Source organism: Phocoena sinus, chromosome 13, assembly GCF_008692025.1.
Source record: "Phocoena sinus isolate mPhoSin1 chromosome 13, mPhoSin1.pri, whole genome shotgun sequence".
Lineage (NCBI taxonomy): Eukaryota > Metazoa > Chordata > Mammalia > Artiodactyla > Phocoenidae > Phocoena > Phocoena sinus.
In genome coordinates this window covers 78,864,123-78,890,713 of record NC_045775.1, presented here as the reverse complement: position 1 = coordinate 78,890,713, position 26,591 = coordinate 78,864,123, and the positions used below count along the sequence as shown (strand labels likewise).

The window sequence follows — 26,591 nt, the reverse complement described above, 5'->3', positions numbered from 1 at the left end:
GCCTCTCACTGTTGTGGCCTCTCCCATTGCGGAGCACAGGCTCCGGACGCGCAGGCTCAGCGGCCATGGCTCACGGGCCCAGCTGCTCCGCGGCATGTGGGATCTTCCCAGACCAGGGCACGAACCCGTGTCCCCTGCATCGGCAGGCGGACTCTCAACCACTGCGCCACCAGGGAAGCCCTTGTACCGTTTTTTGTGTGTGTGTGTGTGTGTGGGGGTGGTGGATATAATTTTTAAAAAACAGAGAATAACAAATACTGGTGAGGACATGGAGAAACTGGGATCCTCATACATTGCTAGAAGGAATGTAAACTTGTACAGCTGCTTTTGGAAAAATTTGGCAGCACCTCAAAAAGTTAAACATGGAGTTACCATATGTCCCAGAAATTCCACTCCTAGCTGTAATACCTAAGAGAATTGAAAACTTATGTCCATACAAAAACTTGTGCATGGATATTTCTAGCAGCATTACTCATAATAGCCAAAGGTGGAAACAACCGAAATGTCCATCAACCGGTGAATAGATAAAATATGTATCCATACAATGGATTCTTATTCAGCGGTGAAAGGAATGAGATACTGATACATGCTAAAACATGGATGAACCTTAAAAGCAGTGGAGAGATAGTAAGGATGGTCGACGCTTTTCGTGTTCTGAAGGGGAGAATTCCTGTGGTAGCTGAAGTGGGACAAGAGATCAGTGAGCAGTTTTTTTGTTTTAACAGCTTTTCCAGCAGGTTTGTATGCTGATGGAAATGACTGCTCCTGCCATCATCCCTGCATTCTCCTGCCCTCCAGGAGACCCTGACCAAGGGAAAGGGAATGAAAGTTTTCCTTAAAAGAAGCAGACGTTGTAAAGGGAGAGAAGGCAGAATTTAGGTCACAGCTGCACGGATCTTGGGAGATTTGATGATGTCAACATAAGACAGAAACAGAAGATAACTTTTTAAAAGTGGTATAAGAGGAATTTCCTGGCGGTCCAGTGGTTAGGACTCAGGGCTTTCACTGCCAGGCCGTTTCAATTCCTGGTTCGGGAACTGAGATCCTGCGAGCCACACGGCATGGGATGGGGGTGGGGGAGCAATAGAGGAGTGAAAATTACCAGCTGACCCAGGTAAAGGTGAAACTGGGGAAGGAGGACACTTTTGGGAGTGCTGAATTAATTCATTAATTGTGATGGCTTCTTGGGTGTATAAATAGGTCAAAACTTATCAACGTGCACACTTTAAATGTGTGTAGTTTATTGCATGTCAATTATACTTCAATACAGAAGAGAGCTGTGACACACACACACATACACACCAAAGACGAAGTTGAAAGACAGCTGCAGGCAGTCCCTGATAACGTCCGTATTCTGGGGAGATAAGTACTTCATAGGACTTACAGATTCTCAAAGGATCTTAAGGCTGCAAGGCCCCTCGGACACCCGCCTTCCCACCCCGCCGGCCCCGCCCGGCTCAAGACTTCAGTCCAGACGACGCGGGGAGTGGGTAGAGAGGGCGGACCACCGCTTGACCGTCCCAGTGACGAGCCTTCGACTTCAGAGTTGGGTAGAGAGCAGTTTGGTGCCCGACGGCGTTTTCCTTGAAGCCAAGACTCCGGCTGGGTGTCACCCCAAGGGTCTGCATCAGCACTGGATCGCAAAGCGGTCAAGGGAAGAGAGGGAAATCTTTGAACACCGCTCTCGGCCGGCCCTAATAGCACGAATGAGAGCCAAAGAGGTCACACGTGGAATTGCCCGTGGAGCGGATTCCCGCCTTTGGCGTCTCGCGGAAGGGGGATATGGGAGGGGGCGGTGGAAGAGAGGAGGCCGGGCGAGTCCCCCACGCTCCGACTCTGCACAGATTTAAACTGGCCCATTCGCTCCACGGTATTGGTTTCAAGTCGACCCCGTAAAATCGGAGGACCCAGGGCCGGAGGAGAAAGAGGAACTACATTTCCCAGCAAGCCGAAGGCGCCCGGCGCCGGCCATGCTTTCCGGCGCGTGTGAAGCTGTTGCTGGCATCCGGAGTGCAGGCGGACTCATGGATCCCGACGGCCGGTGGCGGCACCTACCCAGCGGGCCCAGCCTAAAGCACTTGACCGACCCCGCTTACGGGATCCCGCGGGAGCAGCAAAAGCCAGCGCTGCAGGCGCTGACGCGGGCGCATGTCGAGTCCTTCAACTACGCTGTGCGCGAGGGGCTCAGCCACGCGGTGCAGGTGAGCGCGGCGTCCTCAGGCGAACCCAGGCGAACCCAGGCTCCCCTCAGCTCTGGGTTCGCCTGCGCCCCTAGCCTCTGCTCCAGGCGGGCGGAGGAGAGGGGGCCCGGCGAGGATAGGGGTGGGGGGCTTGTGAGGCGTTGGAGGAGGGCCGGGGGAGAGGTGATTGAGGCTCGGGGCCTGGGACGGGGAGATCCAGGAGGCGAGGGGAATGGGGCACATGCCGCGGGGCAGGGGTCCCAGAGAGAGGGCTGGGAGGTCGCAGTGTAATTTCAAATAGTTGTAACTCCTTGACCGTGCTAGGCTCAGCGCGGGTCTGTGTTAAGGAAAGTATCAGTGAGGCATAAAAGAGAGGTTCCGTAGGAACCATTTGGTCCACAGGAAGTGATTGGTACCATCATTACACAGCATTTGTTCCACATTAAAGTGATTGGTCTAGAGGGTCATGGTGCCAGAGTTCAGGTGAAGATGGTGGGGAGAGGGTCTCATTAGTAAGCATCCCCTTGTCTCCAGGCACTGGGCTCTAAGGGTGAGGGAGAGGCAGGCCTGTAAGAGACAGTTCTTGCTTGGCGTCATGTTTTGGGTGAGGAGGTGGAACTGTGAAGGCAGTCGGTGCCGGTACACTTGAGCACTGCTCTGACAAAGGGGCGGCCGCATGGTACTCCGGGAGCACAGAGGAGGTCCAGCTAGTCCAGGTGTACACGAATTGAAGAGGAAAGTGCGTTCCCTCCAGGGGAAGTGAAGGAGCAGAGCTCAAGGGGACTCGACCCTGTGCTTTTGCTGGGTAGGGCTTGCATGGTGGGAGGGGTGGAGAGAATGTGGAGAGCTGTGCCAGTCTCTGATGCTTGAACTCTATTCCGCAAATAATTCGGAGCCATTGAGGCTTCTCTGAAGTTTAATTATTCCTTGACCTGTTTGCAGAAGACAAGGTATTTTTATTTTTGTCTGATGGGAAATAATAATTTCTATCATGCCTGGACTCATTGTATCACGTCTATGAGAAAAATTATACATCTACTTAAAAGTTAATTGGCCCTGGGGTTTATGAAAACAATGAAAAAGAGCACGGTGTTGAGATGATCAAGGAAGGTTTGACCTAAAATGATGGAGCACATGTACGTAAGAGATTTTTATGGGCAATATGTGGACCAGCAGTTCTCAAACTTTTTGGTCCCAGGACCCCTTTCCACTCTTAAAATTCTTGAGTGATCCCCAAAGAGCTTTTGTTTACTCTATTGGAAACTGAAATTGAGAAATCTTAAAAATACTAATTCATTGAAAAATAGACCAATTTTATATTAACTCTTTTTATCAAAAATATTTTCTAAAGCAGAAATGAAATTAGTAGATGAATGATACTTTTGTGTATCTTTTTAATGTTTAGCTTATTAGAAGACAGCTGGATTCTCAACTCTGCTTGTATAGTCAGTCTCTTTTGATATGTTGTTTTGGTTGAAATACACGAAGAAAATCTGACCCAGATAACGACGCTGCAGTTCAGTTTTTGAAAATGTTGTTCCATAAAGCACAGTAAGGTAAATGACTAATGTTTACAAAACCAAGGGGAAAATAGCCTTCATCAGATCTTGTTTTGCCCAGTTTCTTTGGAGTAGATTCCTCCATCTGTGAGTGCAAGTTGATATGTCTGTCACATTTGTGAATTGCCTACTTGCTAAAGTTTATCTGTAACCCCCAAACCAGTACTCACCAACATCTGCAGGGACAAAAAATTTGAGTTGCCCATTGTACAGCCATCCCAACTCAGGTACAATAAGGCGACACTCTTGCTTTCTTGTTTCAAGTTCTTATACTAAAAATAATGAGATAGTAGGAGAGATATGCTCATTTTTTTCCAGCAGGTTCAAAGTGTTCTTTTCAAAGTTTCTTCCGTTTTTCACGTTCTTATTATGTTCTTTTTGTTGGTGATTTTGCTGTTTAAAACAGACATCATGCGTAGTGCTGAAGTGCTGTGTAATGTTGCTAAGTGTGAGAAGGCTGTGATGTGCCTTCAGAGAAAATGTATATTAGAAACCTTTGTTTAGTCATGAGTTAGTGCTGATGGCTGTGAGTTCAGTGTTAATAAACCACGGTATGTATTAAATAAGATGTTCTTAAGTAGAAACACACATAAAGGGAATTCCCTGGTGGTCCAGTGGGTAAGACTCTGCGCTCCCAATGCAGGGGGCCCAGGTTCAATCCCTGGTCAGGGAACTAGATCCCACATGCATGCTTCAACTAAAGATCCCGCATGCTGCAACTAAACATGCTGCCACGCTGCAACAAAGATCCCGGGTGTCGCAGCTAAGAGCCGATGCAGCCAAAATAAATAAATGTTTTTAAAAAAAAAAAAAAGAAAGAAAGAAAGAAACCCACATAAAGCAAGGTTATGTATTGATCAGTTAATGAAATGCTGTGATCAGAGACTGGCAGGAACCTAACTTTGTATTTCCCCTGAGAACAGAGGTTCAGAATTCACTGATTCAGCGCTGGTGGTGACTTTATGGGCTGTAACTATTTTGAATAATGAGAATTGGCTGCGTTGTGATATAGATAGTGTAGCAAATGGCTGGAGAAAGTGAATCTTCTAATCTCCTTTTGTAAACTAATGGTCTATCCTGAAATAGGAAATATGTTAAATTTTTATTTTAGAATAAAATACTGAATTCTAAAATACCAGCTTTAGATAAAATTTTAAAGTTTAGAAAAGGTCAGTTGAACTCACGTGAGGTGGAAGAACCTCCCTCGTATTCTTAGCTCCATTTTTTTTTTTTAACATCTTTATTGGAGTATAATTGCTTCTTAGCTCCATTTTTGGCATTCTTGCTATTTCAGCACTAAGGCCAGGAGGTTGTTTAGAGTTAATACGTAGGAGAACTCAGTGATGCCCCTTCCTCAGTTCAGCAGCGCTCCCCCCGGGGAGTGGTACAAAGAAGCAACTGCTGTGGAAGGGGAAGAACCACCATGACCACCACCAACCCCTTGCATGGCTCTGGCTTCAGTGTGAGGCCACCGTGGAATGAAATGTACAAAGATCAGCCTAAAGAATGGCATTATTAGAGTGTCTGTTGCTAAATCAGTAGGGTGTGTCTGTATCCTTGCTGTGTTGGCAGGAGTCCCATTTGTCTTGCATGCAGCGGGTACAAGGTACAAATGGGAGGGTTGGGGGAGAAATTAGGAGTTTGAGATTAACATATACACACTACTATATATAAGTTAGGTAAATATCAAGGACTTACTGTATAGCACAGGGAACTAACTATACTCTATATCTTATAATAAACTATAATGGAAAAGAATCTGAAAAAGAATAGATGTGTGTGTATTATATATAAGAATAGAGAAGTCAAGCACTTGGTTCAGAGAACAGCTTTGTTCTGTACACAGCTGTATCCCTAGAACCTACTACAGAATCGGACATGTAGTAGACAGTCAAAAAAATCTTGTTAATGCATTACAGTTTTAGGTACTTAGGATCTGAGTAGACTGGATGTAGCGTTAGCTGTTTTTCATATGTGTCACATCAGCATTATAGCCATCAATGCTTATAGAACACGTGGGATTTGAAAGAGTCTTAGAGAAAAAATACCTTGGAAATGCAAGCAGCTAACAGTGTGAATTGTGTTTCAGGCCATCCCTCCCTTTGAATTTGCTTTCAAAGATGAGCGGATCTCTCTTACTATTGTGGATGCTCTCATCAGTCCACCCACAGTTCCAAAAGGGAGCATCTGTAAAGAGCTCAATGTTTATCCAGCAGAATGCCGGGGCCGAAGGAGCACCTACCGGGGAAAGCTGACGGTGAGTACAAGAGACAGTGTATGACTTGCACACTGTACATTTTTGAGAATAAGCCTGGTGCCTAACACAGTTTATACCAGAATTCTACTTTCTGAGTGCTGTCATCCAAGAGATCCCATCTTTTCAATCTAAAGCATAAAATCATTTAGTGTATGGTCTTCTGCCTTAATCTTTTCAAATACTCATTCTTGTAGATCTGGATATTTCCTTTTTCACGAAATAATTTTTTTCTCTCTCTTATTTTCATTTAGGCCGATATCAGCTGGGCAGTGAATGGAATCTCAAAAGGAATCATTAAACAGTTTCTTGGCTATGTTCCCATCATGGTGAAATCCAAGCTTTGCAACTTATACAACCTTCCTCCAAAAGCCCTCATCCAGCACCACGAGGAAGCAGAGGTACCTACAGGGGTCCCATGCAGTCAAAGGCCAAGTGACAGTAGAAAACGCCTGAGCTGGGAGAGAGAGGACGGGAAGCTTGTCGGCAGTGGGGGAGGGGTGTCCGGATTTCTTTCTCTGCTTCAGTCTCTGGATAGGTAACGTGGGGCATTGATGTTTTGTCTGCACACTGCATAGGCCTCATAATGAGTCTCAGATGAGACAATGTATGAAAAAAACCACTCCAGTTAGAGAATATGATTATTATGGGGAAAGAATAGGTAGGTTTTTCCTACCAACTGATACATATTTAGATACGTATTTGTTTTTTTTTAAAGCTGTCTTAACCCACATATCTGTCTCACATGTCTGCTTTACCCACAGTCAGATTCTGTGGACGTATTAAATGCTTCATATACCTTCCATTCAAGCCCTGTTAGGTGGCTTTGCAGTATTAAGTTGAAGTAATCAAGACATGCAGACTCTGCTTACAACAGGGGGGCTGTGTTGTGTGGTGGGAAGAGGGTTTTGGTGGCAGATCTGGGTTTGACACCCAGCTGTTCCGTTTACCAGTCCTGCACCTTTGGGAAATTTAATCTCCCTGAGCCTCAGTTTTCTCTTCTGAAAATGGGCATATAGCTCTCTCTCATTATTATGGGATTGAATGTTATGCTGATATAGAACACTCAGCGTGATATGCCTGCTTCATAGTAGCTCCTTATTTATTACAGAAACGTTCTATTAACTTATTAAAAATTAAATATTAAAAATATTTTCCTATTTAGCTAATCCAAATTTCTGGTTTCCAGAGCTTTCATACAGTCAAAAGTTTTTAAACTTATTCAAGAAACCATATTTGTCTGGAAGCTAAACGATTACTGTTTTCATCTTTAGACTTCTCTTTGGAGTAGCTTGTTTTTGGTTGTTTTTTTTTGCGGTACGCGGGCCTCTCACCGTTGTGGCCTCTCCCATTGCGGAGCACAGGCTCCGGACGCGCAGGCTCAGCGGCCATGGCTCACGGGCCCAGCCGCTCCGCGGCATGTGGGATCTTCCCAGACCGGGGCACGAACCCGCGTCCCCTGCATCAGCAGGCGGACTCCCAACCACTGCGCCACCAGGGAAGCCCCCTTGTTTTTGTTTTTTAACATCATTTGAAGACTGCAGTCATTTTAGGGACACAAAGGCTGGTTAGGTCCAGGTCTGATAGAAGAAAGTGCTATGATTTTCTTCCATAGTTTTCTCCCAAGTCTCTACAGCCTTTTTAATGTGCTTAAGAAGACTTAATAAAGTCTGCAGTTTCCAAGGGATCCACAGTTCCTCTGGCCCGAGTGCACCTCTTCTGCACATCTGTCTACGAATGAGGGTGCTGATTGCGGTTGGTCAGTTTCATGTTTACGGGTGGTTATATATCTTTGTTTAACAGATTTTAATTCGTCTCTTTGGCAGGAAATGGGAGGCTATTTTATAATCAATGGCATCGAAAAAGTCATCCGAATGTTGATTATGCCTCGCAGAAATTTCCCCATCGCAATGGTAAGACCAAAATGGAAAAGCAGAGGGCCTGGCTATACTCAGTATGGTAAGTTGTAGTGATATTTTGGAATGTTCTTTTAGAAAAACTTAAGCTATTTTATTGGGTCGGCCAAAAGGTGCGTTCCTTTTTTTCCGTAAGATGCTCTAATAGCAGTTAGCTGTCTTTAACTTCATTCGAAACAATTTTGTTAGATTGTATTTGACAGCTGTCATATCAGCGTGCATTTAAAAAAAGAACATCAGAATTAGTGAATTTTTGTGTAGCCATTTTAATATTCAAGATGAAAGAAAAAAATCAACATTTTTCAGCATATTATGTTTTATTATTTCAAGAAAGGTAAGAACGCAACTGAAACGCAAAAAAAAATTTGTGCAGTGTGTGGAGAAGGTGCCATGACTGATTGAACGTGTCAAAAGTGGTTTGCAAAGTTTCGTGCTGGAGATTTCTCTGGACGACGCTCCACAGTCGGGTAGACCAGTTGAAGCTGATAGCGATCAAATCGAGACATTAATTGAGAAAAATTAACGTTATAGGACTTCCCTGGTGGCGCAGTGATTAAGAATCCATCTGCCAATGCAGGGGACACGGGTTTGAGCCCTGGTCCGGGAAGATCCCACATGCCACGGAGCAACTAAGCCCGTGCGCCACAACTACTGAGCCTGTGCTCTGGACCCCGCGAGCCACAGCTACCGAGCCCACGTCCCACAACTACTGAAGCCTAGAGTCCATGCTCTGCAACAAGAGAAGCCACCATAATAAGAAGCCTGCACACCACAACGAAGAGTAGCCCCCACTTGCCGCAACTAGAGAAAGCCTGCGCACAGCAACGAAGACCCAAGGCAGCCAAAAATTAATAAATAAAATAAATAAATCTTTAAAAATCAGCATTATGCCACGCGGGAGGTAGCTGACATACTCAAAATATCCAAATCAAGTGTTGAAAATCATTTGCACCAGCTTGGTTATGTGAATCGGTTTGATGTTTGGGTTCCACGTAAGTTAAGCGAAAAAAACTTTCTTGACCTTATTTCTGCATGCGATTCTCTACTGAAATGTAATGAAAACATTCCGTTTGTAAAACAAATTGTGATGGGCGATGAAAAGTGGATACTGTACAGTAATGTGGAACAGAAGAGATCATGGGGCAAGTGAAATCAACCACCACCAACCACACCAAAGTCCAGTCTTCATCCAAAACAGGTGATGTTGTGTATATGGTGGGATTGGAAAGGAGTCCTCTATTATGATCTCCTTCCGGAAAACCAAACGATTGTTTCCAACAAGTACTGCTCCCAGTTAGACCAACTGAAAGCGGCACTGGACAAAAAGCGTCTGGAATTAGTCAACAGAAAACACATAGTCTTCCATCAGGATAATGTAAGACCGCATGTTTCTTTGATGACCATGCAAAACCGTTATAGCTTGGCTGGGAAGTTCTGATTCACCCTCCGTATTCACGACACATTGCTCCTTCGGATTGCCATTTACTTTGGTCTTTACAAAATTCTCGCTTTTTTTTTAAAATAAATTTATTTTATTTATTTATTTTTGGCTGCGTTGGGTCTTTGTTGCGGTGCGCGGGCTTTGTCTAGCTGCGGCGAGCGGGGGCTACTCTTCATTGCAGTGCACGGGATTCTCATTGCAGTGGCTTCTCTTGTTGCGGAGCATGGGCTCTAGGCACGCAGCCTTCAGTAGTTGTAGCACGTGGGCTCGGTAGCTGTGGCTCGCGGGCTCTAGAGCGTAGGCTCAGTAGTTGTGGCGCAGGGGCTTAGTTGCTCCGTGGCATGTGGGATCTTCCTGGACCAGGGCTCAAACCCATGTTCCCTGCATTGGCAGGTGGATTCTTAACCACTGCGCCACCAGGGAAGCCCCCAAATTCTCTTAATGGAAAAAATTTCAATTCCCTGGAAGACTGCAAAAGGCACCTGGAGCAGTTCTTTGCTCAAAAAGATAAAAAGTTTTGGGAAGATGGAATTATGAAGTCGCCTGAAAAATGGCAGAAGGTAGTGGAGCAAAAGGGTGAATACACTGTTCAATAAATTTCTTGGTGAAAATGAAAAATACGTCTTTTATTTTTACTTAAAAACCGAAGGCACGTGTTGGTCCACCCGATATTAAAAAGTAGACGCATCCAAACAGTCTTTGATATTTTTCTCCCTTATATGTATAACGTTTTGTTTTTCTGTTAAGCATTTCTGTGTTATAATTTCATAGTGGGAAACCTTTCTACTGTGTTCAGTTTTTTTTCAAACTGAATGAACACATGTATTTATGTTACTGCTTACCGTGCTGAAGGATGCTGACTTGGCCAGGTGTAGGTACAGGCCTCGGAACTCTTCTGGTTCAGGGTATGTGGCACTCCCCTCGGTCTCTGGCTTACGGCGACCTGGCCTCTGTTTGATCACTCTCCGTGACAGTGGCTGGCTTCACAAGATAGCATTTTGCATTCACGAGCCCTGTATAGTTAAACAGTTTATTCTTACAATTGAGCTAAAAATCAGTCTGTAATTGTAGCCATGCATGCTAAATGGTAGTGTTGCTGAGTTTCTGACCGTTTGCTCTGTTTGTTTAAATAGGAGTTTCAATGCACTGTGTGAGGGAAGAACATTCCGCCGTCAATATGAACCTTCACTACTTGGAAAATGGCACGGTTATGTTGAACTTTATTTACCGGAAAGAACTGTTTTTTTTTCCTTTGGGATTTGCACTTAAGGTGTGACTTACTGAATATACTTCTCTCGTTAGGGAGTGAGTCATTGGAAGTGGTGTCCTGTGCAGGATGGATATAGGTTGTCCTCATCAGAGTTCATGCTGTGCTGGCATCTACTACTGCTCCATAATAAGTTACCTCAGGGAATTTCCTGGTGGTCCAATGGTTAGGACTCCTCGCTTTCATTGCCGAGGGCCTGGGTTCGATCATTGGTTGGGGAACTAAGATCCTGCAAGCCACATGGCGCGGCCAACAACACAAAAAAGTTAACTTTAAAGGCAGTGGCTAAAACATCGCTAAACATTTCTCTCACAGTTTCTGTGGTCAGGGGTTTGGAAGTGGCTCCAGATTTGGGCAGTTCTGGCCAGGGTCTCCGGAGGTTGCCGTGAGATGTCAGCGGGGGCTGCTGCTGTTTAGCAGGCTTGCCTGGGGCTGGAGGATCCCCTTCCGAGGCGGTTCCCTCATGGCTGGCAAGTCACCGTGGGCTGTTGGCAGGAGGTCTCAGTTCCTCTCCACGTGGGCCTTTGCACAGGCTGCTTTGAGGCAGCTGTCTTCCCCAGAGAGTTAGCCAGGAGAACAAGGCGGGAGCTGGAGTGCCCTTTACGACCCTGCCTTGAGAGTCATGCTTCAGCTTTTCCACCATGTTCCATCGGTCACGCTGGCCAGCCCTGACTCAGTGTGGAGGAGACCACGGTTGTGGGTACCGGGAGGTGAGGATCATGGGACCATCTTGGTGTCTCATACAAGCATCGCCCTGATTTTGAAGAGCTCACTTAGATTCAGTGATAGCGGAGTGCTAATTTTTCTCGGGTATTAAAAAAAACAAAACAAAACAGAATGGTTACTAAATGATTAAGATGGTTTAGTTATTAGCAGTTTTAAAAAGGAACCTTTTTTTCTTTTCTAGGCACTTGTCAGCTTTTCCGATTATCAGATTTTTCAGGAACTCATCAAAGGAAAGGAAGATGACTCTTTCTTTAGGAACTCTGTTTCTCAGATGTTAAGGATTGTAATGGAAGAGGGATGTTCCACACAAAAACAGGTCCTTAGCTATCTGGGTGAACGCTTCAGAGTCAAACTCAGTCTTCCCGACTGGTACCCAAATGAACACGCTGCAGAGTTTCTCTTCAGGTATGTGTGCTTTTGTTTATTGGGGGTGGACGGTGTCCATGCTTCCTTGTATTGATTCCTTGTCGCTGGGGCTGGTGAGTCATCTGGGAATCAGAACGGCCCTGGGGGTAGGGTTCTGGCTTAGCAAAGTAGGGCCCAGCTTTGTTTCTGCAGTCATCCTCGCCTTTTTTTTTTCTGGTAGCTTCGTACCTTCTGTTGTACTTTAAAACTTGTGAAATAACTTCAGACGCCCAGAATTGCTGCAAAAATTGTACACTGGACACTCCCGTTCACTGGTTCTTAACATTTTTACCACTTTGCTTTGTTGCATTCTCTGCATATCATCAGCGTTTTTCTTCCTGCATCATTGAAAGTTGCAGGCATCACATCCCTTTATTTCCCCAAGGCTAGGACTTGGTCTTCTGTAACCGCTGTGTAGTTATTAAAGGAGCCCTGCTCTAGACCAGCGCTGTCCGACCTGTATCCACGAGCCACGTGCTGGGCATTGGAGTGGCCAGTGCAGCCGAGAAGCTGAATTCAGTAGGACATCGAGTAGTATCAGCGGCTGAATCGTTTTAAGCTTTTTCTTTCTCTTTTGGCAGCCAGTGCATCTGTATCCACTCGAAATCCAACACTGAAAAGTTTTATGTGCTTTGTCTCATGACCCGGAAGCTCTTTGCTTTAGCCAAAGGAGAGTGCATGGAGGAGAATCCTGACAGTTTAGTGAATCAAGAGGTCCTGACCCCCGGGCAGCTCTTCCTCATGTTTCTGAAGGTAAATGCAGGCTGCTTCACCCCAGAGCAGTCGTACCTCTTGTGGGATGACGTGGCCATTTCCAGCAGTATTGTTTCCTGCATGTTTAAAATTTCTAGTTTGGGCATTTTATGTAGTCTTTTTTTTTTTTCTACTTTTTGTTTGTTTGATTGTTTAGCAGTAAGGGACTTACAGATCTTAGCTTGGCCAGGTTCAGAAATTTCTTTAATGTTTTTATAGAAGCTAAATAAAGACTATCAAATCTTGGTCATAACATTAATGATAAAGTGTAAATGGCCTATATACATACATCCAGTCAGTCCCCATTATTCACAGAATCTGTACTTGTGAATTCACCTACTCGCTAAAATTTATTTGGAACGCCAGCAGTGTCAGCACTCCCGTGATCATTTGCAGACAGGCACAGGTGCTAAAGAACTGGAGTTTCCTGATGTTCATGGCCCCAGCTGAGGTCTGATGAGCTGTAAACAAGGGTCTCTACTGCCATGTTTGTCACAGTTTTGTGCTTTCTGTTGGTGATTTTGCTGTTTAAAGTGACCCCCAGGCTCAGTGCTGAAGTACCGTCTAGTGTTCCCAAGTGTAAGAAGGCTGCGCCGTTCCTTGTGGAGAAAACACTTGACAGGCTTTGTTCAGGCATGAGTTACGGCGCTGTTTGCTCTGAGCTCAGTGGTAACGAATCAACAGTATAAACTGAGGTGTCTCTCAACAAACACAAAAAACGAGGTCACGTATCGATCAGTTGACGAAAATGTTGTCAATGACCAGAGACTCCCTGAAGTCTAACCCTGCACTTCCCCTAGGAGCAGTGCTTCTGGGCTCCCCAGTGCAGTGTTCACAGAGACAGGATAGGACGTGATTACTGTAAATAATGAGAACTCTGTGTGTATTGGGAGAGAATGTTGGCATGACACAAAGATAATTTTATAAGCAAGTTGACTTGGTAGCATTTTATATTTTGAATATCATCCCTAAAGAGGATTTAATCTAAGAGATAACAGAACAACGGCAGGGAAGATGGAGAGGACTGAAGTAAAAATCTCCAAGTTCCTAATCTGGTCAATAATTCAATTCTTACTTGAAGGTAACAACTTTTGTTTCTGTCTGCTCTGTCTATAAAATTAGATTGAGAAATGTTGGTAGCCTAGAATGTCCCTGATAAAAATTCAAATCAGACAGAAGTTTCAGTCACCTTTAAAGACTAATTTACATTCCCCTCCTGAAACTGAAGCACGTGGGTTCGTTGCGAGCCGGCCATGTTAGAAGTATCTTCAGTTCCACGACATTACCAAGGTGACCTGTTTCAGCAACAGAGGAAAGGAAACTTGGGACTTTTTCAGAGAATTCATTGCTTAAAGGTGTCTGATTTCCTTACCTTTGCCTCCGTTATACTCAAGCTTTTAAACCTCTGAATTCGGGACATGAAAGCAATCTTCAGAAGGTTCACGACAGTGACCTGATACGAATGACAGGCTTGTATAACCATCTCAGTGAGTGTTGCCAGAGACTGAGGTCCCTGTGATGGGGTCCGAGGCTGCTTAACAGGGTTGGGGAGTGAGGGACGCTGAAGCGACTCCGCTCTGAAGTGTGAGAGCAGCTGGGGAGATGCTGTACTTCCTTCTCAGTGCTGCGTCGCTCTTCATAGGCTTGTCCGCCCATCTCCACGTTAGCCCTTTTACCAGAGAGGCCGGTGAGCCTCATGGGAAGGCTTCCTGGAGGGCTCTCGCCTGCTTCCGCTTGGACCGAGTGTGTAGACCGCACAGACAGGTCCACAATCGCTCGCCTGCAATTCCAGATCCAGAAAGTATGAGAACCAAAAAAAACAATGAGAGTTGGCGACAAAACCTGATCCGAACCAACAGGAGGCTGTTTGTAACTTTCATTTGCTATACTTTGTATGACAGTTTGTGTTTCAGGGTAGAAATGTGTTTGGTTATGAGCCCGTGCCTCAGTCTCCATCATGGGTATTAGGTAATAAAAGGTCTGTGTGCCCGTCACCTTTCGGAAGCCTAAAAATTTCTTAATACTGAAATGCATTTGGCCCACGGGTTTTCAGAGGTCCTGTAATGCCGTGCTTCCTGAGGAAAAGTTTGTTGTGAGGCTGAAGTAACCATGCAGAGCGCCAGCTTGTTGTACGTGCCCAGTAAATGCTAGCTAACCTCGAAGAGACCACGGGCAGGCCTCTGACCCAGGAGGAAAGTTTAGCTCACTCTTTCCGCCTCCCCGTCTCCGGTTCCAGAGCATTTTACCCACATCTCTGTTCCTCATCTCTGACTTCTTTCCTCTTTTCTCTTTTGTTTTCTCTTCCTTTTCCATCATGTTTCAACTTTTATATGAGAAGAACGTGTCAGTCTTTCCTACTGGCTTGTCAGTAAGGGGTCCTGTGTGTTGGGTGTCATTTGGGGACTTGGGGCTCTTCTTAGTTGTTTTGTTCTTGGGACAGCGGGCTGCTGCTTTGTCTCAGGGCTTTGTTGTTGTTGCCTGTTTCTGGGGTTGAAGGTCTTTCGATTGTTTGATAAGAGCATTTGAATTAAAAACTTTTCTAAGGCCCAAGCAAACCAGTTTTGGTTCTTTTCCATTAGTGTGGATAATCTCGACTGGGAGCGATTTTGTTCCACCCCAAGGGACCTTTGACAGTGTCTGGAGGCATTTTTGTGGGTAAGGGCCAGGGATGCTTCTGTAACATCCCACAGCTCACAGAACAGCCCCTCGTCACAAAGAACTATCCAGCCAGATGTCCACAGTGCCAAGGTGAAACTCAGCACTGCAGAAGTCTGTATCTTCTGTCTTAAGAAATGCCTGAGCTGTAATAGTACTTTGAAAAGCTGTTTTTTCAGGTTTATAGTTTAGCAGTTTTCCGTGTCAAACGCATGAATTCGTGGGCTTTTGTTATGGATGTGCAGGTTATGTAAGAGTAAATATCCAACTTGTGCTAATTAAAATACCTAAAAATTTAAATTCTTTCTTATTTCAGGAAAAATTGGAAGCTTGGTTAGCATCTATTAAAATAGCTATAGACAAGAAGGCCCAGAAGACCAATGTGTCCTTAAACACTGAAAATTTGATGAAGATTTTTACTCTGGGAACAGACCTTACAAAACCATTTGAATATCTTCTTGCTACTGGGAATCTACGTTCTAAAACAGGTGAAATTAAATAGAGAGGCTTCACATATTTTTGATTTTCAAATTATTTGCTTGATGTAGATTTATATATTGCCGAGAGAGATTCTTTTCAAAAGTGAACTTCTTACTCATTAAAGACAGATTTCATGTTGTAAATTTTGACAGGTGTATAATTGGGCTGTTGACAGTCTGTCTGTATAGTTGAAACCTAATTTTAATGATCAAATGCATTTCCTGTGCCTCTTTCTAGAAAACCAAAGAAAGCTTAGATCTCTGAGGAAAGGTTGTTAACTAGATGGGTTGTCTGGGAGGGTTGTTAGAATGCGCATCCCTAAACCAGTTGTATTAGAATGACTGGGAAACTTTAAAAAGTGGTTATTGAGGGCCCAGAATCTTTTTTTTTTTTAAAACAGATGATCCTGGTGCAGATTCCTTAAGGGCTAACAAATGCTTGTGTGTTATCCAGCCCTCTTGGATGAATCCCATTCAATTACTTGCTATTTTATTACTCATTTAATGTTTTCCCACAAAGGAGATAGTGTAGAGGAGATGGAGAAACAGTCGAGGCTAATACAGTTTGTGAAATCTGGGGATTTTTACTATGTTTTTAAGCTCTTCCCCTCACCAGAGCTGAGTAAACTTCGTGATGACTGAGTAAACTTTGTGATAACCCACTCTGTGATCTCTAGCGTACTCTGAGGTTTTATCTTATCAGAGCCTCCAGTAAAAGATAGGCTTTTTTTTTCCCCTTAAGTTTAGCCCATTTTCAATGACATTTGTTTTATTAAGGTCTTGGCTTCCTGCAAGATTCCGGACTTTGTGTTGTGGCTGACAAGCTGAACTTCATACGCTATCTCTCCCATTTCCGCTGTGTGCACAGAGGGGCAGATTTTGCCAAGATGCGGACCACCACAGTACGCAGGCTGCTGCCGGAGTCCTGGGGTTTCCTCTGCCCCGTGCACACCCCCGATGGGGAGCCCTGTGGTCTGATGAACCACTTAACCACCATATGTGAGGTCGTCACACAGTTTGTGTATACAGCATCTATTCCAGCTTTGCTCTGCAACTTGGGTAGGTGGTGTACAGCAGTCTTGTCTTGTTTGCTTGTGTGGGTTTTAACAGGTGCAAAGCTATTAAGTTGTGCTTCTTTGGGGGCTGAGCAGAGAATTCTTGTAAGGGCGATGGGTGAAACACTGTGGATAACCTGTGACATTTTGTAAAGCACTTGCTATCTTCAGAAGGTGTTGATGGCTCATGGAAGAGCGTTCTCTATTTAATTAGAGTCGATTCTTGGTATTTGCAGTACTTCTGTAAAGTCACCGCTGGCACTGAATTAGCAGATACTGAGCCGTTGTTCCTGGGGAAACAAAAGATTAGGTTCCTCTGAGCCTCTTGTCAAAGCGTTTTCATCAGCTGGTACATAGTCTTGCTTTATGTGTGTTTCTGTTTAAAGACGCCTTATTTAATGTATATTGTCGATTCATTAATATTGAGCTCTCAGCCAACAGCACTGTAGCGATAAGCTTATCTAACACGTTTTTCCATAAGGCTCAGCACGGCCTTTCACGCTGTGCTTGAAGGCCATTACAAACAGCAGAATCACCGGCAAAAGCACAAAGATGCAAAAAATATGGCACTGAACAGAGTGCGGAAAGGACGCTTGTTTACAGTATGAGCTGAAACAGACAGCACGTCACCTGGTTTGATCTCAGCTGGGAACACGTGTATCCGGCGATTCAAAATTTTCACTGCATGTCCTCAAATGATCAAAAAAGCGCCACTAGTATTGATATTGGGGTTACAAATAAAGTTTAGCTAGCAGGCAGATTTGTGATATGTGAACAATGAGGATCAAAGGTAATTAGATTTTTGGAAAAAAGTTAATATGTTTACATGGCTCAGAAATCAAAATACAAAAGGTGCACAGGGAAAAGCCTCCCTTAAACCCCTGTCCCCCTGCTCCTCTCCTCACCGGCAATTAGAGACAGTAGATTTGGGGGGTCCTTGCCGAAATGATTTAGATATTTACTCAGGCAATACAAAAACATTCCGGTTTAGAGACAGGATGACTAGATAGCTAAAATGATGAAGCACTTGTTGAATGCGGAGGGAAAGTTAAATGTTGGGAAAAGCATCCTGACGTGATCATTCCGTTTCCTCGCTTCACCAGGCGTCACTCCAGTTGATGGAGCTCCACATCGGCCGTACAGCGAGTGCTACCCTGTCCTGCTGGACGGTGTCATGGTTGGCTGGGCAGATAAGGAGCTTGTTCCTGGCATTGCCGATTCTCTCCGACATTTTAAGGTGATCTTGAGTCTCTGTGAATTGTTCTGCCCTTCCGTCTTAGGTTTTCAGTCATTTTCTAGTTGTTGAGGTAGCCCCAGGGCATTCTCGAGTGTCAAGGGGTCTGGAGGTCAGAAGCTAATTACAAAAGTGCCCATACATTCCCTCTGGTGGCAGCGTCTTGCCTTGTACTGACGTCATCAGTTAGGGTCAGTGACAGGTATTTGACCTGTACTTTTTTTTTTTTGGTGGTTTCATTGAGGCCCTAGTCTACTAATCTAACACACTTTTAACTTTTTTTTTCTTGGTAAGTACTAGTGGCATATAGGGGACCTTGAAATATGGACTTAATATTTCAAGTAATATTGGAACTATACAAGATATAAGTCATAACCTGTTGCCTTCTGGGTCTTGAGATACCTTTTTTTTTTTTTAAAGGCCATTCCATACATCACGTGGATCTTAGTTCCCCAACCAGGGATTGAATCCGTGCTCCCTGCATTGGGAGCGCAGAGTCTTAACCACTGGACCACCAGGGAAGTCCCTTGAAACACATTTTTTTTTAAGTAGAGGGCTTCCCTGGTGGTGCAGTGGTTGAGAGTCCGCCTGCCGATGCAGGGGACACAGGTTCGTGCCCCGGTTTGGGAAGATCCCATGTGCCGCCTTTTCACTGAATACATTTTAAAATAACACCAGTCATCTGTATATTATTTATTTATTTATTGGTTTAGTATTTATTTATTTGGCTGTGCCAGTTCTTAGTCGAGGCACACGGGATCTTCGTTGCGGCATACAGGATCTTTTAGTTGCGGCATGTGACCTCTTACTTGTGGCATGTGGGATCTAGTTCCCTGACCAGGGATCGAACCTGAGCCCTCTGCAGTGGGAGCTCAGAGTCTTAGCCACTGGACCGCCAGGAAAGTCCCCAGTAATCCATGTTGTAGACATCAGAGGATAGAATTTCATTTAGAATGTCTACACACACATTCTTGGTTTACCTTTTCCCCAGTCTCAGTTGTACGCAGTTTGCCTGATACTGGGACTGAGCCCCCAAGAAAGTAGGGCTTTTGCCAACTCTGGTTATGGGGCGAACGGCCATCTGTGTGGGGTTGAGACTGGCAGGGCACTAGGTTTGTTACCTGCAAAACTGATTTAATTCTAAAGATGTTGCTTTTCACATTTGATATGCTTCTCCACTATACCCACCTCCTGGGCGGCAGGGGAGATAGATGTAAAATACTTCATTTATTCTTAATTGAACTCTTTTTTTTTTTTTGAGAACAGGTTTTGAGAGAAAAAAGAATTCCTCCCTGGATGGAGGTGGTCCTGGTCCCCATGACAGGAAAACCAAGTCTGTACCCAGGATTGTACCTTTTTACCACTCCTTGTAGACTGGTGCGGCCTGTGCAGAACTTGGAATTGGGCAAAGAAGAACTAATTGGAACTATGGAACAGGTACATAGACTATGTGTGATTGTATAGTATGCAACTTTCAGAGACTTAGTAACTATTTCTTTTTTAAAAGTGCTACTGGGGCTTCCCGGTGGTGCAGTGGTTGAGAGTCCGCCTGCCGATGCAGGGGATGCGGGTTCGTGCCCTGGTCCGGGAAGATCCCACATGCCGCGGTGTGGCTGGGCCCGTGAGCCATGGCCGCTGAGCCTGTGCGTCCGGAGCCTGTGCTCTGCGGTGGGAGAGGCCACAGCAGTGAGAGGCCTGTGTATCGCAAAAAAAAAAAAAAAAAGGTGTTACTGTTATAATTACAATTGGGGCATTTGAAAGAAAGTCAAAGCTTATTTTCTGCCTCTTCTGTGACCAGCATGGAGCAGTTTTCATGCTCTTCAAACTTGAGAGAGGGTTGGCAGTCACATTACTTGCCTTTCCCGTCCCGCTCAACTCCCCACGTTCCTTGGCAGCCAGCTCTGCCTCGGGTGGTGAGACTGAAACATTCCGTTAGAACCGCTCTCAATCTTTGCCTACATTTCTGCAGTTGCGAAACTCTGGGCTTTGTGCTACTTTAAAAAAATGTTCCTCCTTCCTATCTCCCTTCACAATTGGACCAGGGTAGATTTAGGATGAAGTGTGTAAGGCATGTGGTATTTCTAACTGGATCCCTTCAGTGTTCATGATACTGGGTGGGAAGTTTTTCTTTCAAGTCTGTGAGAACTAAACTCTCAGAGATAGAGCTAATACGTGTTAGCAGTCACAGTTATTTTGTACGTTGAACTTCCTCGTCCTTCCTCTTTTCAAGATCTTCATGAACGTTGCTGTCTTTGAGGATGAGGTTTTGGCTGGCGTTACCACCCACCAGGAGCTCTTCCCTCACAGCCTGCTGAGTGTGATCGCCAACTTCATCCCTTTCTCTGATCACAACCAAAGTCCAAGAAACATGTACCAGTGCCAGATGGGTAAGGTGGAGGGGAAGGTGGTGGTAGTCACAGAAGAAAAGGGCTTGTAGTGTTTTTTTAAAATTTATTTATTTTATTATTTTTTATTTTTGGCTGCGTTGGGTCTTCGTTGCTGCACGCTGGCTTTCTCTAGTTGCGGCGAGCAGGGGCTACTCTTTGTTGCAGTGTGCAGGCTTCTCATTGTGGTGGTTTCTCTTGTTGTGGAGCACAGGCTCTAGGCGCTCAGGCTTCAGTAGTTGTGGCTCGCGGGCTCTAGAGCGCAGGCTCAGTTGTGGCGCACGGGCTTAGTTGCTCCACGGCATGTGGGATCCTCCCGGACCGGGGCTCGAACCCGTGTCCCCTGCGTCGGCAGGCAGACTCTCAACCACTGCGCCACCAGGGAAGCCCTAAAATCATTTTGTTTTGAATTGATTCTCTGTACTGTAAGGTAGTAGTACAAAGAAGCGTCTTACCTGCCCCCTGTACCTACCTCACTATGCACAGTTTACAAATACCAACATCTTACTGTGTGTGTGTGTGTGTGTGTAAGAAAGTAATCTACTTAGATAGTAGTCACTGTCACTCCATCTCTCCCCCCAGTAGTAGTAATATCCTGTAGTTTGTATATCCTTTACATCCTCTTTTTATGCTTTTATTACATGTGTGTCCATAAACTAGGTCTAGAATTGGGATGTGTGGCAAATGTACATGAATGCATCATATTAAATGTCATTCTGTACTTTTTCTCATTCAGCATTGTTTTCATGGGTCATGTTGATACACACTTGTCTACCTCATTTTCACCCCAAGTATTTGTCCGTAGTAAATATAACCAGCATGACTAATTTATTTGTTCATTCCCCTATGATGAATATTTAGTTTCCAATTTTATATGTCACCTTTATAATCAAGGAGGAAAAAACAAAATGCTAATTTTTTTCCCTTTGTAGGTAAGCAGACTATGGGCTTTCCACTCCTCACTTTTCAAGACCGGTCAGATAATAAACTGTATCGTCTTCAGACTCCACAGAGCCCTTTAGTGAGACCATACATGTATGATTATTATGACATGGATAACTACCCAATTGGGACAAATGCCATTGTCGCTGTTATTTCTTACACTGGCTATGATATGGAAGATGCCATGGTAAGTTTTTTTTTTTTTTTTTTGCGGTATGCGGGCCTCTCACAGCTGTGGCCTCTCCCGTTGCGGAGCACTGGCCCCGGACACGCAGGCTCAGCGGCCATGGCTCACGGGCCCAGCCGCTCCACGGCATGTGGGATCTTCCCAGACTGGGGCACGAACCCGTGTCCCCTGCATCGGCAGGCGGACTCCCAACCACAGCGCCACCAGGGAAGCCCCCATGGTAAGTTTTACCAGGAGATGTAGTTCCGTCCTTTTTCGTTTTTAACTTTTTTGTTTACCATCAGATCACTGAAGGAGTATTTCTTGTGTGCCCAAGTGCCTAGTATGTGGCGCGTGGCTCTTCTGTTAAATAGTTAATTCCCGGTCTAAGTTAAAAGTGACAAGCCTTGAGGGATGTCACTAAATATTCATGTGCACGTAGCCTGCCTATCTGGGTGCATAGTATGAGTAGATGTCAAATGAATGTAGTCTTGGAGATATCTACCTTTCTTATGTCTGGATTTTAGTAGCATAGGTGATTTAGGAAATGTGGATAGTTTTAAAATCAAATGCCTAAACCAGTTGTAATTCTAACCGGGTTTATTTTGAAAACTCTCATTTGGTCTCAGTCTCTTAATGATTCTTTGACTTCACAGATTGTGAATAAGGCCTCTTGGGAACGAGGCTTTGCCCATGGAAGTGTCTACAAGTCCGAGTGTATAGATCTGTCTGAAAAAATCAAACAAGGAGATGACAGTCTGGTGTTTGGAGTCAAACCTGGTGACCCACGGATTCTGCAGAAGTTGGATGATGACGGATTGCCATTTATTGGAGCACAACTGCAGTATGGAGATCCATATTACAGCTACCTAAACCTCAACACCGGGGAAAGCTTTGTGATGTACTATAAGTAAGTTCGCATAACCAGTGCTGTTTTTTTTTTTTTTTTTTTTTTTCCGGTACACGGGCCTCTCCCATTGCGGAGCACAGGCTCCAGACACGCAGGCTTAGCGGCCATGGCTCACGGGCCCAGCCGCTCCGTGGCATGTGGGATCTTCCCGGACCGGGGCACGAACCCGTGTCCCCTGCATCGGCAGGCAGACTCCCAGCCACTGCGCCACCAGGGAAGCCCACCAGTGCTGTTTTTTAAAGGCTGTTTCTGAGTGAAATTGCTGGAGGTCAATGCAAGTTATTTTTCAACAGGAGAATTTTTGGAGAAAATATAAGCGGTAGCTTAGTTATTAACTGAATGGACATTTCTTAAATGAGACAAAGTTCTGTGGTCTGTTGTACTGCCTTTGTTTTTCTACTTTTCTTGTCAGTCTACTACAATTGATCACTTATCTGTGATTTATTTTAAAACTATATTATTCAAACTTGAGCATCTCTCTTGGACATGTTGTTAGTAATGTTTCCCAGCTAAAATGTTGAGTTCATTATACCTCTTAATAAAAATAAAATTTTAAGCTCATTTTACAGCTGTAAAATTGGTTTCAGCAGTAGGCCTTCAGCTGCCTTTCTTGCTAGTATTCTTTCAGATGAACACAGTTCTCTAGTGAACATAATCAGTAGCCCTATTCATAAATGCTTTTAGGGATACCAGCTCTATCTGCATTGGAGAATAGAGGTGAGAATAAGTTTTGCACATATCCTTTATGAAGCGCTAAATATGTCAGTAAAACTTAGTATCTCTATACATTTTGACATTTTGTCTGGTTTATTTTTTCCTAGGAGTAAGGAAAATTGTATTGTGGATAACATCAAAGTGTGCAGTAATGACACTGGAAATGGCAAATTCAAGTGTGTTTGCATCACGATGAGAGTCCCTCGGAACCCAACTATCGGGGATAAATTTGCCAGTCGTCACGGGCAGAAGGGCATCTTGAGCAGACTGTGGCCAGTTGAGGACATGCCATTCACTGAGAGCGGGATGGTTCCAGACATTCTGTTCAATCCTCACGGTTTTCCATCCCGCATGACCATCGGTATGTTGATTGAGAGCATGGCAGGGAAGTCTGCAGCTTTACATGGTCTCTGCCATGATGCTACGCCCTTCACCTTCTCAGAGGAGAACTCGGCCCTGGAATACTTTGGTGAGATGTTGAAGGCTGCTGGCTACAACTACTATGGCACTGAGAGGTTGTATAGTGGCATCAGTGGGCTAGAGCTGGACGCAGACATCTTCATAGGTGTGGTTTATTACCAACGCTTACGCCACATGGTCTCAGACAAATTCCAAGTGAGGACAACAGGAGCCAGAGACAAAGTCACTAACCAGCCTATCGGGGGAAGGAATGTCCAGGGTGGAATCCGTTTTGGGGAGATGGAGCGGGATGCTCTTTTAGCTCATGGTACATCTTTTCTCCTTCACGACCGGCTCTTCAACTGCTCGGATCGGTCTGTAGCCCACGTGTGTGTGAAGTGTGGTAGTTTGCTCTCCCCGCTGTTGGAGAAGCCACCCCCATCGTGGTCCACCATGCGCAACAGGAAGTACAGCTGTACTCTGTGTAACCGCAGTGACACCATCGACACTGTTTCCGTGCCTTACGTCTTTCGGTATTTTGTAGCTGAACTGGCAGCTATGAACATCAAAGTGAAACTGGATATCGTTTAACTTGACGCCGGCCTTTTGGGTCAAGATTGCTATCAGATTAAAACAAAATGTAACTTTAGTTCATTGAAGCTGTTAATAGTTACTCGAGTTTTTCAAGGTTAAGAGTTCTCAGCCAAGACCTGGCAACTAAGAATGCAGAGTTTCTGAGTTGCTCTGGTATAATAACTGCTGAAGATGACTTTCAGTGTATTTGTTGCTCTTTAAAAGTGATACACTGATAAATAGAAGGATATTCAGGGGAAAGCCTTTCCACCCCCAGGTTCTTCATATCCTGCTTTCAGCAGGCAGTGACACTCAAACATTTATTTGTCCATATAGAGCAGAGCAGTCCAATAGAAATAAACAGTGTAAGCCATATATATGTAATTTTGTATTTTCTTAAAGTAAAAACAAAGGTAGAAAAATTTTTAGCAGCGTTTTTTTTTTTTTTTTGCGGTACGCGGGCCTCTCACTGCTGTGGCCTCTCCCGTCGCGGAGCACAGGCTCCGGACGCGCAGGCTCAGCGGCCATGGCTCACGGGCCCAGCCGCTCCGCGGCACGCGGGATCCTCCCGGACCGGGGCACGAACCCGTGTCCCCTGCATCGGCAGGCGGACTCCCAACCACCGCGCCACCAGGGAAGCCCTTTAGCAGCGTTTCTGAGGTGTAATGGTTATACCAAAAACTGCACATATTTAATGTATATAATTTGGTGCGTTTGAACATACGCACACACTTGTGAATGATCACAATCATGGTAATAAATGTCACCTCCAAAGGGTTCCTTGTGCTCCTGGGGGTGGTCGCTTTTGTTTTGTTTCTTGGTGTTTTTACGGTAAGAACACTGAACTTGATATCTACCCTATGGACTATGGATAGAACACAGATGAATATATCGCCCCATACAAACAGTTGTTCAAAAGATCGATATGTGTCTCTAGAAACTGGGTCTTGGTGTAACAAAAAATAATGTATCTATTGAAGGAAAGAGCGATAAAACTGAATGGTGTGTGTAACATGTTTATGAGTGAATGGCTGCTAAAACGCACAGAAAAATACAACTCAAGACAATTCTATATGTGACTAGAACAAAAATGTATCTAAAAAGAGCTGTACTCAACACGGAGTGATATGCAGTATATTTATGAATGCACAGTTTGTATAAAACAAAATTATCTACTCAAAGGAAACACCTGAACATAAGAATGAATGGTATTTTTTAGGATAAACTATTGTAGAATGGGAAAAACTATACACACAGTTATATGCCGTGTATCTCTATGAATGGAACGTTGGCAGAAAAATAATATATTAACGTAAGATATTTCCATATACATAATTGAATTATACTTTTATATCTCCCTGAATGAAGTTTATGAATCTAAATGAATGTAACTACTGAAAGGATTTATACGCAAAAGAGAATGATGCAAGATATATCTATACATGGAACGTTGGTAGAAAACAGAAACAGGAGGAGGTGTCTACAGAGAGAAAACGCCTATGTACAATGCGTATTGTACGTCCCTGGAATAAAATGTGGTTAGAATGGAAAGGAATATATCCACTCAAAGAAAAGTGGTGTACACAACACTGAATGATAGGTTACTTATCTCTGAATTCAATGTTGGTATAACAACAACAAGTGTATCTAATGAGTGATGTGTTTCTATCTATAAATGAAGTGTTTGTGAACACAGATGATGTATCTGGAGTATGAGAATATAAGCAATTGTACCTATTAAAAGGAAGGATTTAGAAATGAGCCTGAAAGGTTTTCCCCGTGAATGGATTGCTGGCAGAACACATGGGTGTCTGCTGAGACAGACTGCCATGTGCAGCACTGATGATTTGTATCTGTAAATGGAGTGTTGGTGAGCCCAGATGAATGTATTTGCTCAAGTAAGAATGGTATATACAAGATCTGTGCGTGTGTATGCAATTCATATGTGTAAATATATATAGGTATATAATCTGAATAAATAGGAGAACAAGCAAAAAATCTACTTAAAGGAAAAATATACTCAAAAGACTGAAGTAATGTTATGCAGCTCTATGAAAAGCGGAGAAAAGTACCTTCAGTGGGAAGATAGAGCTAAACGTAACACTGAATAAGTTACTTATAACCATGAATGAAGTGTTGCATAATTAAAGAATTTATTATGAGTACCTTAAATGAAAGAAGTAAATACAGAATTGAATGACAGATTTTGGTTCCTGGCAGTATCCGTCCCTGGGTCCTGCTAGAAGTCAGACCTCCAGGCCCTGCCCACTTGGAGACAGAGACAAATCTATGGGGTAGATTCACAGCACTAAATCCCTCTGGCAGTCAAGATACTAATGAGAAACCACTTGTGACTCCTTCCCATCTGTCTTGTGGTAAAAGAGGCCACATCACAGGACTGCAGTGTGTCTACTAGCCGAGGAAGGCCAAGGACCGCTGGCAACCACCAGAAGCTGGAAACAGGCCTGGAACAGATTCTCCCAGTCTCCCGAAGGAATCAACCTGCCAGCACCTTGATTCGGGACTTCCGGCCTGAACTGTGAGAGAACACGTTTCTGCCTACCTAGTTTGTGGTAGAC

The 26,591-nt window shown here is 44.4% G+C and overlaps 1 protein-coding gene across 3 annotated transcripts; it reads left to right on the top strand.

Moving 5' to 3' along the window:
- The first annotated feature begins 1,887 nt into the window (after positions 1-1,887).
- POLR1B (RNA polymerase I subunit B) lies at positions 1,888-25,931 on the top strand. Of its 3 annotated transcripts, XM_032652520.1 has the most exons (16): positions 2,076-2,201; positions 3,586-3,736; positions 5,829-5,996; positions 6,248-6,394; positions 7,820-7,952; positions 10,484-10,620; positions 11,525-11,748; positions 12,330-12,501; positions 15,473-15,644; positions 16,413-16,694; positions 17,794-17,927; positions 19,191-19,361; positions 20,155-20,311; positions 21,241-21,437; positions 22,073-22,326; positions 23,148-25,931. In XM_032652520.1, exons 4-16 carry the CDS (start codon positions 6,320-6,322, stop codon positions 24,028-24,030), a joined length of 2,991 nt encoding a protein of 996 aa, XP_032508411.1. In that variant the 5' UTR covers positions 2,076-2,201; positions 3,586-3,736; positions 5,829-5,996; positions 6,248-6,319; the 3' UTR covers positions 24,031-25,931. The 3 variants fall into 3 exon arrangements, with proteins under 3 accessions (XP_032508410.1, XP_032508412.1, XP_032508411.1); XM_032652519.1 differs by lacking the exon at positions 3,586-3,736 and having other exon boundaries at positions 1,888-2,201; XM_032652521.1 differs by lacking the exon at positions 3,586-3,736 and having other exon boundaries at positions 1,998-2,201; positions 7,820-7,906.
- The last annotated feature ends 660 nt before the right edge of the window (positions 25,932-26,591 follow it).